Genomic DNA, 12,867 nt, shown 5'->3' on the forward strand with positions numbered 1-12,867 from the left:
AACTAATGGCCTGATTTATTTTAAAAATAATGAACCAAAAAATATGGTATACAGCAACAAATGAAGACCATGAATAACAGGCTCCTTGTCTAAGTTTGAAGACCTTGGACAGTGGTGTAACAAACAATAAAGATCAGTTAAAAAGGGCTTAGCTTATACATATAGAATACAAAGCAGAAATACATCCTACAAAAACACAGAGTGAGCATAGCAGGATACTTATGCATCCCTACAACAAAAAGACGCAAAGTACAGATCTTAGAGTACTGGCAGTTACTGTCAGCTAAGTCAAAGCCAATAACAACTAATAAGAAAAAAACTTGCATCTTATAGTCAGATACTTTTTTGTTTTCTATACATTACAAACAGACATTATCTTTTATATCATGTTGTTGTTAAGATGGTACATTTTGAATAAAAAATAAATGAAAAATTATACATTTCAGTTTGTTAGATACCTGGCAGAACTGTTTAGAAGGTGCAGCTGATTTTAAAGAATTGATACCAGAGTTTTATTCTCCGGATCATCCTGATTTCCTTTACAACAAAGGGGTAAATATTTTTTTTCTAAATAAGCTAAGATTACATCAATTAGCAGGCTATCATTTTGATCCAAATTATTTGTGTTGTTCAAAACTATGCTATTTTAAAACTTATGCTTTTTGTTTTTATTTGTATAAAATTGAAGATAAATGTTTATTTTACTTATACATTGAAATATATCATGCTTTGCTGAAAAACCACAAATGTTCATAAAAGGGAAGTAAAAATAAATCAGTTGTCAATTAGAAACAATTAAACAATTGAGTTATCTTCCCTTAATAAGTCATTTTTTCAACCCACTCCTACAATTGCTTATGGACCTTTTTATGTTGACTCATTTTATACTGAAGCAGAACAAAACTCAAAGTTTTAAATAAATTTCAGAATTTCTATTTCTAAAATTTCTATTTTTCTCAAATACTAAATATTTTGTGCAATGATCTGTTATTGGTAATTTCATTTTGTTGCAGATCACAAATTTCGGTATCAGACAAGATGGTAAACCAATTGGTGACGTAGATCTCCCACCTTGGGCAATTAGTAAGTTGTTATTCAAAATATTCGAAGGACGATAATAAGTTTTCCCTTTTGCATTATAAATGTTTCCAATAATGATTCTTTTAAAAGCATTGCACCTTGATGAATGTTAAGTTTCAAGGGTATAACTTCTAATGATTTTGTTCTGAATTTGATAACTAGGAGGATAGTGAATCAAATACAATTCTTATAACAAAAACAAAAAATGTTTTCAAATTTAGGTCCAGAGGATTTTAAAGAGTCCCTGAGAATGGCATTAGAGTCTGATTATGTATCATCACATCTTCATCATTGGATTGATTTAATCTTTGGATATAAACAAAGAGGAGAAGAGGCAGAGAAAGCAGATAATGGTAAGTAAATCATTTTGTTTTTGAATGAAATAAGATAGAAAGAAAGTTTGTAGGAATAATTTTACTATTTGAATGAAATGAGATTATCTACTTCTAATGTAATTTAATAAATCAAACCACACTACTCAAAGGAACAAATCATCTTTTATTGTGACTTTTGTAATATGAACTGCATTGAAAATGGAGCTATGTTAATTGAGTTAACAGTATTATAATGAAAGTGCATTAGATTCAGAATTGGCAGGCTATACCATACAATTATACATATAGTCAATGCATTTTGAATACACAAAAATTACTTTTTCAGTGCAAAAGCATTGAACAATGACAGTTTTATGTTTTTTCAAGAAATTTAATTGGGGTTAATTTTGAAGCGCTCAAAAACTAGGTTAACAAGATAGAATTAATGTTCCTGTTTATGAATACTTTCACAGATTGAAGTTATAAAATAAAATAAATTAAAAATATTAAAAAAATAATTTATATTGTATTTTAATCAAACATTATTATATCATTGCAGTATTTTACTACATGACTTATGAAGGTGCAGTGGATTTAGACAGGTAGGTTTATTTAAGCCTTTTTGTTTACTTAGCATTGTTTGGTACTTGTCGGACAAAAGTTTTATTATATTTCTTAATTCATTGTAAAACATGAATGACATCCTAATATATATTAAGCATTTAAATGTACTCTTGGCAATAACTTTTGTTGCCATTTTCAGTCAATATTTTAACAAAGACAACACTCCATATTGTGTATTAAACTGCATCAAATCTAGCTGTTTTGTATTGTTTATTATGTTTTTTTCTTTCGTGTACATTTAATTATCTTTTTCAGTGGTGCAGGGTGTTCTTAGGTGAAAATCTGTTATGCTGTCCAATATTTTTGTTCATTACTATTAGTATTAATGTAAAGGTAATTTTTTTTTTTTAATTGGCAGTATATCAGATCCAAACGAGAGAGCTCGTATGGAGATCCAGATTATGGAGTTTGGTCAAACACCCAAACAGCTGTTTAAAACACAACATCCACAGAAGTTCCAACATCCTAGTCCCCAGAGTACTGTTCAGTTTACACAGGAAGTAAAAGAAGGAAATAGTCCTACACCAGAAAACTCTGATGATATGCTATCTACAGACACAGGTACTTTTATATCTAATTATAGAAAAACTATCCATTCATTTATTGATACATGTACATACATTGTAAAGTAATTCAGGTTGACTGAGTTATGTAGAAAGTGAGAAAGAAAGATGACCATTGTGTTACTGACTTACCTGAAATATAAAACATATAAAATTCTATTTTTCATTCAAGAACTATATTGCATTTTGTCAACTCATAGTTGGCACAATAACAGTAAGAAATATTAATTTAATCGTAATTTTAAAACTTATTGTAATTGATCATAATACTTTAATAGATTGTTGCAATTGAATACTTTTCTGAAGTCTTTTTTTTTAACAGTGTTTTGTTGTCAGTCTTCTTATGTTCAATTGTCCTGAACATGCATGAAATATTTGCCACTGGATGTTGAGCAACTAGAAATCAATCAATCAATCTTTTGTTCAACCAATGCCTATTTTTGATTATAACTCAAACAGAAAGAAAGGAACTCCTCCTTTATGACACATCTTAAGCAAACAATTACATATACTACCATTAGCCTTTTTATATTATTTATGTGTTGCAGATGAAGACCAGACACACTCTACAACAACGGTTTTTGATGTGCAGGAGTTAAACAATTTAGAATTATTTCACCAGTATACTCTACATAAAGAGTAAGTAATGTAATGAATGTAGAAATTAATATGTAAAATTAGGACGTTATGCTTTAAACTTGTAGAAGCATGACTTACACATGTTGTGTCTTGTGATTTTAAATAACATTATTATACCTCAGTATGCTTTTTCTATATAAAAAGCAATGAAATAGTTGTGCTATTTCATTCCACAGAACCATTTGCCAGTCAATAGTTTCAAAGACTATTGCCCCGGTAAATAGTTTCATAATCATCTTTCACATACTTTTTCATGCTTAAATTTCAGTGGACGATAATGATGGCATTGACTACTCTGCTTGGCTACGTATGCTTTGCAACGTCAAACTCACTCTAATATTGTAAACGGTGGATTTTGTTTGTGTTGATTGTAATTTCACTTACAAGAAGCAATAAAAAAAAAGAAAAAACATACTCACGGGAATTTTTTAAAGATCTAAAATAAAGTACCTTATTCATAATATGGGTTCGCTCTCCGTATATTAAAAGTGAATTTGCGTTTGGTGTACTTTAGCTAGAATTTATTATAAGAATGGGAAGTTTAACACTTGTTCAGTATAATAAAATACCTAATGACTGATTGTGCGGGTAATATCAAGTTTGCCTCGAGCAATAGTTGGTACCTCAGGAACAACAAACTTGCTATTATCCTCACACCCAGTCAATAGGTGTATATTGTTGTATGATGGGCTATTTTGCAAAAGCAAGTAAAAAAGATCCTCTGATATTTTCATTGCCACTTTTTCAGTAATTTCTTGGTAATATATTACTTGTAGTGATTTACAATATAAATATTTGTTATATAACTGACTTTATGTATGTAAACAGCATGTATTTTCATGAAAATTAAAGGTCCCAAATATAAAAAAAAAAGAGAAGGTGTATGATTGCGAATGAGACAACTCTTCACAAGAGACTACATGGCCCAGAAATTAACAACTATAGGTCACCATACAGCCAAAGTATTTATTTAATGATTATCAAAGTAACCAATTTTTTGTAGTTTACACTTTGCAATGCTGTTAAATTTATTACTTTCTATTTACAGTTCAGTAACAGATCTTTGTCTAGCCAGAGATGGAAGAAATATTTTCTCTGTTTCTCAAGGTAAAATTAAGACAGATTTCAATTGTCTTCTCAAATAATTATTAAGATGACAACCGTAAAGTAATGGACACATTTTAAACTGATGTTTACCTATGAGCTATTGCCTCTTAATATGCATACCCCCTATGTAATAGTTGTTTAGAGGAAAATGCTTCAATGCATTGGATAAACCCTGAAACAATGCAGATTCTGTATATATGTGGAACTCTTTTATTATCAATTTTATTTACACAATTATAAGGGAAAAGATATGGTGTACTTTAACAAAAATATTTGTATATTTTACAGACAGTTTCTTGAAGATGTATTCATTAGAAGAACAGAGGCAATTAAGAAGTGTAAATGTATCTAGCATGGTGAGTTAGTTATGCAATGTTTCATTTCCACACATGTATTATTTCATTTATACATGTGGTTATGTTTGGTTAAATATTTGTGTTACTGAAATAGTCAACTTGTTTTTGATGCACTGCAATCCATTCATCTTTAACAAAATATTCATGAAAAATGTCAAGTTTTTTATATCTATTTTATTTTTATTTTTTTCTCCAATAGATGGATAAATACATATTTGATAGTTTTTATGATACAGAAAAGAAAATCAGGCATTTTTGTCAGATTTTAGTAATATAAGTTTGAAAATTAAGGATATGAATTTCCTTCCAGGCTTTATCATCATGTCAGCTGTTACCAGACAATTTAACCATAGTGGTCGGATCCTGGGACAATAATGTGTTAGTATATTTATTATTTTACCTTTAAATCTATGACTGGTGCTTACAACATATGGACTTGATTTTTGGGGCCAATTATAGCTTGCTGTTTGATGTGAGCTAAGGCTCCATGTTAAAGGACGTAGTTTGACCTATAATGGTTTACTTTTATAAATTAAGAATTGGATGAGAGAGTTGTCTCATTGGTACTCATACCACATCTTCTTTTAACCATTGAGTTTATCAAATGGATATTCAAGCTCAGATTGTTTGAGTAGATAGACTATAAAATCATTAAATAAAAAATAAGTAGATGGTTTATACTTATAATGCAGAAAATGCATTGTTATTTTATGATATAACCACAAAACATATATGAAAAGACCACCACCTTATCCAAAGAAGTTATGCACTGTTTGATGTGTAATTTAGTTTATTTTATCTAATGTGATGTTTCATTTTTTGTAGATATTTTTACAGTATTGAGTTTGGCAGAATTTTAGAAACTTTAATAGCACATGATGATGCAGGTTAGATTCATATTCTTTACATATAATTATAGAGTTCAGAAGAAATTCATATGGATAAGGCTTTAAATAAGAAATAATCATTAATATTTATAGCCGACATTTTTATTTGAAAATGCTCATCACAGAATCAAAAGTGTAATGTCAATATAAAATAGTTGTCCCTAAGTTATCTGCATAAGTTTCTTATTTTTATTTTAAGCAATCATCTTAATTAGATTTACTCATTTCTGTTTATATGATCACTTATAAATGAGTTAACTTTTAGTAACCTTGTTTGAATTTATTCTCTAATTTTGTATTTCAGTTTCTGATGTATTTTGGATAAACAACATTTTATTTACATCTTCCTGGGATTCTACAGTAAAGGTATATATGCTATAAATAGTTCTTCAAACACAGGTAATGTTGATGAGATTTAAACACCCTTTTCAGTACTAAAAAGTAAAATCACAGAAATACTGACCTCCGAATTTATAAACCGTTCAAAAATGTATTTGATACTGTATGCACACAGGCACTTGTTTCTGTCAATGTGGGGTTTACTATCCATACCAGTACAAAAAATTGGAAATTTTCAATGTGTTAGCTTCAACCAATATTTTATTACTTACCCTTGTCCCACTCACCAATAAACATACACCAGTCTGTCGGTAATTGTTTTATCTTTACACCAAAACAACTCTCACATACCTTGAGAACACCCCTCAAACAGAATAACACACTTGAGATCAGAATTATTGACCTTTTTCCAGACCATTGAATGCGTACAGAAACAAGTGCCTGTGTGTATGCAGTATTTGCTTAGTTGATGCAAAATATTTTTCAAAAGTTTTTCCATTTAAACCTTAGTTTTAAATTAACAGAATGAAAATTTAAGTATTTATAAGTAGAAAAGGTTTGGGGGAATTATATATAGTTTTAAACCACAGCCACCATCCTATCAATTAGTTTATATGTAATTGTCATGTTTATAGATGCTCCAGTCAAATAATAGACTATTTATAGATGTAGATTATTACATTACCCTCCAATCACATTATTTTATATCTATTTATAGATGTGGAGTTTTACCCCACCATCACCATCTAATCCTTTTGTTCCAGCTCAGTTTGTGGTAAGTTTTACAATGTTGGCTTTTTTTATAAGGGAATTTAATGGACTAATTGTCTGTAGTTTATTTGCATATAACAGACATATTGCTAATCCTTGTTGTCTATTAAAAAAGATCTAAAATTTTGACATTATATAGTTATTTAATTATAAAGCAAAGATTGTATAAAATGAAGGATGAAGAATTAATTAAATCTAAAACAAGTTATAGAAGTTTATGACTGTTTTATTAATATTACAGGGACAACTGGATCATGAATCTGGTGTGAACTGTCAGTGTGTTGATAGCAACTGTCAGATACTGGTTACTGGTTCAAAGGAAGGGCAAATAGTAATATGGGATATCAGATCTATGTACCAGTTAACAGAACACAATCGTAAGTTTTTACTATATTTTTTTAAGACGAATAAAAATAAGAATATGCAACATAAGCCTGTATATACATGTACCATTTTTTTTGGAACAATCCATATTCTATTGTAACATCGTATGTAACTTTCATTTTCACTGGATATGACCAATTTTATGGCATCAATTCACAATTGATGCTATGAAAACATACACAGCAAGTGCAGACAAGGTAAGAAAACTTTAAATGTATGATTTAACATTGTTTTCTGTCAGTTTTATCAGAATGGAGATAATTATATTGTATTTTTAGCTCAGACTTCATCAATTGGTGATTTGATGGTAGGGAATTACCCTTTACTAGCTCTGTTAATGTGTCGCCAGTTAAACTTAATTTGCGACCATCAAATCACCAATTTATGCTGTCTGAGATTAAAATACAATACATTTATCTCCTAATTGTTAGCCAGTTTTTAATTCTAAAGAAGAAAAAGCAAAATGAAAATAAGGAGATGTGGTATGATTGCCAATGAGTCATATCTATCAGACCAAATGACGCAGATTTAAACAATTTTTGTTCACTGAATGACCTTCAACAATGAGTGATAGACATAACATACATATCAATTAACAAAACACAATTGAATATTTGTACTGATATAATAAAAAAAAATATATAAAAAAAACCAACCTATTTATCACTACAATTGTTGAATTCTTGTTAGTTCTCATAGTTTGATAAATTCTAAGGATAGAAAAATGTATACATTCTACAATTGTGCAATACTTCTCTCCAGATGTTTCAGCAGCAGACACATTAAGTATTTTACAAAAATTCATGTAATGTTTAATTGAACTATTCTTCTTCCTTTCAGTTCATTCATCCAAGGTCAATGCAGTAACCTTGAGTCAAGGTAAATATTGGCTTGCTTAATTTTAATGAATTAAATTATTATTCCTGATACATTGACTATTTTCTGTTTTAGTTTGTTTAGCTTAAAAAAGTGGGGATAAAACTGTTTTACCTCTGTCCACACATCTGTCAGTCCATTCATCCCTCCCATGAATATTTTTCCTCGCATCTTTCTCAGGAGCTACATCATAAATATTTCTGATTTTTGGTTTCAGGGTTTATATAAGTCAGCTTTACTGTGTGATGCACTTTCAGATTCATCACTCAACAAATTAATGTTTACAGAATACTTGCTTCATTTTAAACAGAGTGACTAATCTGAAAATTTTGTAACAAATGCATGTTCGGTTGGGTGTATCATAAGTGAGCAGTAGCTGAAAGTTTGGAAATTTGAATATTACCTGCATGCCATTTTATGCAGCTTTTTAGGTAAATTCGTGCACAAATAGCTTCTTACTATCTTAAGCAACTGATAGTTTGCTATATCTATATACAGACAGTCTGATAATTTATTTATTAAAGTGTATAAGAGCAATTCTGGCTTTTCTTTGTTTAAAAAGCTAACTGGAAAAACCCTTGACAGGTTATAAATTGTAACTTGTAAGTGTTAGGTCAAACATTATGTCATGTATGATAAGCCCTAGTTAGCATTATTATTGAAATCTTATACCCATACAGAATAATCAAACTCTTGAATGAAATTCTACAGTGTAAAAGACTTTGTACTATAGCTAAAACTTATTTATAAAATTCTAGATAATAAGAGAATTTTATCCAGTGGAGAAGATTGTTACCTGAAAGTGCTGGATATTGAGACAGGAACTGAAATATTTGTCAAAGATTTACAGGACCAAATTATGTAAGTCTGTAATACATGTATCCAGATGTCCTTTTTAGTCATTGAGTTACATGTTTAACATGAATAGAATATTTGATCACTTTTTTATATTTGTTTTATCCATATTTTGTAAATTCAACTATTTTTGCAATGTTTAATTATTGCCAAAAATGTGCAAGGGTTTTAATCGCAATAATTTAAACAGGCATTTTGATTTTTTTTTATATGAATTAAACAGGAATTTTCTCAAGATAGCACAAATTTAAATCATATTTTAGTCTAAAAATGATAAAATGGCTATAATAAATGCCTGCAATACTTTCTGAATTTATAGCATTTATATATCTTATAGACTATCATAAATAATAATGATTTGATACAATTTATAATCCTAGATGACCCAGCATTTATTTGGGACAAACTGGAATTGCATATTGATTAGAAATTATAAACTTATAGAGTACCTGATTTAGAGCTTTTATACATCGTTTCGTAATGTTTACATATAGAATTATTAAAGTTTTCTTATTGTAGGTGTTTTATGTGGTGTGGAGATTTGTTACTGACAGGAAGCTATTCTGGTGACCTTCAAGTTTGGGATATGGATAGAGGTCAAGTGGTTGTAAAGAAATCTTTACATTCAGGTAAATATTATTGGGATAATATATTATCTGAGGGGTGTTGTTTGCTTTTTATAGTATACAAGGGTCTGAATGAAATCATAGAAATAATGGGCAGAAAAAAAATTAAAGACTGGATGAAAGTGGTAAAAAAAATAAAGAATAAAGAAAAATATCTGAATTAAAAAATTAAAAAATGATGACTTCTACTACATTGGATATGTAGATTACAACAAAATCATTAAAAAAATGTTTAACTTGCATGGTTGTTATATAAGACATTAACTTGTGAAAAAATACTCAAATTAGACTATAGACAGTAATAATTTTTTTTTAGTTTCCCTTAAATGCAAGAAGTTTGAAATTGAGAAGCAAAAATTTTGTTCTGACAAAATTCAGAATTATTATTTACTGATGTCTGACAGACTAAGGATATGTCAAAAAGTAAACAGTACATTTTAACAGATTTATAAGAATGTTATGTTGTAAAATTCAACTTACAAGGAACTGAAATAAAGGCCATATCAAAATTCTTTTTTGTTTAAATCATTTAAATAGTTGTAACATACAACCTACTATTTATTGTAGATGCTATAACTTGTATAGACATTGGTAATAACACCATTGTAACTGGAGGTCAAGACAAGGTCATCAGTTTGTGGAAACCATAAAAATAGTTCTTTAAGCTGGAAGTCTTGTTTATTTATGTGGCAGCAGTAACCAAACAGATCTATCTGACTTATTTTGGATACACAAAGTAACTTTGGTCAATGGAACAATAGAGGTCATTATAATGTCAAGGTCAACAGAAAGTAGTACAAGATATGTGTATTTCTGTTTCAAGGGAACACTTTCTTGTATTCTAAGAGACAAAGGATTAACAGGGTATTCCAATTAAACATGCACAGTACAGGTACCGAGAGAATCACATCTATAGGTAGGGTTCAAGTATGCCCGATAAAGGCATGAGAAATATTGAAAATGCATCTGTTAAATGGAAGTCATGTAAAAATTGAACATATGACTGTGATATCATTTTGTTAAAACATATAGTTATTGTTATTGTTATAAGTATGTATGAAAAGTTTGGTTGTATTTACTTTTGAAATGATTTTAATGGCAAGTCATTAAATTTTGTATTATATTACATATCACCTGTTATACATGTTTAACATTTTCTCCATTTGGGTTAGGCCACACCAATTTAATTTCTTGTTCTATGAATTTTTGGACTTCAAAATTTGGGGCGAGAAAAAAGTAGTTTAAAATATGATGTAACTCTCCTCTTTTTGAGTACAAAATTCTAAGTTTTCAAAGGTTTTGTAAAGAAGAACTATACAAATCCTTGGTATTTCTATTTTCTTTTCTACATCAGTAAAATGATCCCTTGTCTGAGGGAGGGTTGTTCTCTACCTGATAATAACAAACACAGGTCAAAGTACGGCCTTTTACACAGGGCTTTGATACAGACCAAACAGCAAGCTATAAAGGACCCCAAAATTATAAGCATACACAATTCGAACAGAAAACCAACAATCTAATTTATATATCCAAACGTGAAAATACCAATGAACAACATCAACAAACAATAACTGTTGAACAACAGGCCCCTGAATCAATCAGGACCGGTGGATAAACATGCAGTGGCTATGGATTGGATAGTTTTGTTTCAGTGCAGGAAATGGACATGATTACATTTCCACATGCGGGAAGTGGGAATATAAAAAAAATAAAAAAATTCTGTTTTGAAAAAAATAGGTGCAGGAGGGCCCGTCGAACAAGGAATCAGATTGGTGTGGCCTTAGGTGGAGAGTTGTCTGTCTCATTATCAATCTTACCACATTTTCTAACTTTTATATTTGAATATGTAGTTTATTTTAGTTGTATTTTGTCAGAATTATATGTTTCTTCTTGCTATGATAAGTCATGAAATACACAGTAACTCATTTGAAGAGAGGGGATTGTTGAGTCTTGTGATAAGGATGTTTGGTGCTTAAATTCATTCAATATAATGGCATTTTACAAATGGAATATTTTTCCATAGATATTATGTATAATACATGTACATAAAAAATTGAAATAATAGCTGTTACTCATATAAAATAAAGAGGAAGAAGGATTGGCTATTAAACATCCTTTTTTTATAATGAATTGTTAAGAATTGTTCAAAATCAAGTTAGATATACCAACAAACTTTTTCATGCCTAAGGGAAATATCTTAAAAATCAATACTTTTTAAACTCTGGATTTAGTTCAATGAAAAAGTTATCAAAAGGTATATGCATGTTATAAGTCGTGGCCAGTGCCAAATCAATGGTCATGTACCAATGATAAATTAGAAAAATATGTATGCAATGGTTATGGACAAAGTTTCCAGACAATTATTATAGATAATATGTTATACATCTAATTATAAATTCTTAGAAACTAAAACATGTTAATTAAATTATATATTTGCATGATTATTTAATGTTAATGTTTATTATTGTTTATTTAGTATATGCAACCACCAATGTGCAATCAAATGCAAATCATTTTTACTATGCCAAAATTTAGCTGTTACCAGTAAATATTTACTGTTTGATATTATTAAAATATGAAATATTCTTTTGTTGAAATTAGTTTGTGCATGCATAGCAAGAGATGCTTACTCTGTACCTGGTCTTGCTTCTTTTGGGTTTGTGCTATTTTCTTTTTTTTTTCTTTACCTTAGTTTGTATCTTTTTGATCAATTGATTAGATATGAGAACTGGTTAACTATTGTTACCCTAATTTGTACTTCTAAAAAATAGCAATTTACCATGCCAGACCAATTTCCAATCGCATCCCTGAATGAAAATCATGAAACATCTGTTCATGTAAGCTTCTATAAACAACAGAAGTGTCTTTAGAAACAACGTTTAATTGTTGAGTCTTCTAAGTACTAACTGAAACCTCTGTCTAAATCATTTACATCAATTTAATCAGCAATCAATACTGGGCTTCAAAGTTATTATGAAACTGCCTATTCTAGAGGTGTCTTGAATCAGCTGTGAATACTAAAAAAAAATCCAAAGATCTTTTACAGAACATACAATCTAAGATGCTTTCCTCTTGAATAGTATTAAAACATTTAACTTTTCTACACTTTACACACCTATTCCCAATCCAAACGTAAAAGGCAAATTGAAAGAGTTGGTTCTACTTTGTTTCACAAAAATGAATGGCTAATTGTATATTGTCTCAGGGAGAGATAAATCGTAAATCACTGTCATTCAAACAAAATATCTGAAACTGACATTATCATGATGCTTGATTGACAACATATAGTTCAGGTTTGGAAGACATGTTTTTCAACAAGCAATCAACATTCATATGAGAACCAACTGTGCTTCCCATACTAACCTATTTCTTTATTTATATATTTGAAACTTTCTAGGAAGAAAGACAAGAAACAAGAAGTATCTATTATCTGTTGTATGTCTTTA

General features: G+C 29.4%; 1 protein-coding gene across 2 annotated transcripts in view; it reads left to right on the plus strand.

Moving 5' to 3' along the window:
- LOC134722078 (protein FAN-like) overlaps positions 1-12,007 on the plus strand; it is a 29,670-nt gene extending 17,663 nt beyond the window's left edge. For both annotated transcript variants that reach the window (XM_063585547.1, XM_063585548.1), the window contains 17 exons: positions 447-552; positions 1,014-1,083; positions 1,302-1,433; positions 1,954-1,996; positions 2,377-2,579; positions 3,130-3,220; positions 4,269-4,327; positions 4,616-4,683; positions 4,994-5,061; positions 5,509-5,570; positions 5,875-5,936; positions 6,628-6,684; positions 6,922-7,057; positions 7,905-7,943; positions 8,699-8,801; positions 9,315-9,424; positions 9,989-12,007. In XM_063585547.1, the coding sequence (XP_063441617.1) occupies positions 447-552; positions 1,014-1,083; positions 1,302-1,433; positions 1,954-1,996; positions 2,377-2,579; positions 3,130-3,220; positions 4,269-4,327; positions 4,616-4,683; positions 4,994-5,061; positions 5,509-5,570; positions 5,875-5,936; positions 6,628-6,684; positions 6,922-7,057; positions 7,905-7,943; positions 8,699-8,801; positions 9,315-9,424; positions 9,989-10,071 (1,492 nt within the window). In that variant the 3' untranslated portion in view covers positions 10,072-12,007. The remainder of the gene's footprint in view (positions 1-446; positions 553-1,013; positions 1,084-1,301; positions 1,434-1,953; positions 1,997-2,376; positions 2,580-3,129; positions 3,221-4,268; positions 4,328-4,615; positions 4,684-4,993; positions 5,062-5,508; positions 5,571-5,874; positions 5,937-6,627; positions 6,685-6,921; positions 7,058-7,904; positions 7,944-8,698; positions 8,802-9,314; positions 9,425-9,988) is intronic.
- Positions 12,008-12,867: the final 860 nt, after the last annotated feature.

The sequence above is a fragment of the Mytilus trossulus genome, chromosome 6, assembly GCF_036588685.1.
Source record: "Mytilus trossulus isolate FHL-02 chromosome 6, PNRI_Mtr1.1.1.hap1, whole genome shotgun sequence".
NCBI lineage: Eukaryota > Metazoa > Mollusca > Bivalvia > Mytilida > Mytilidae > Mytilus > Mytilus trossulus.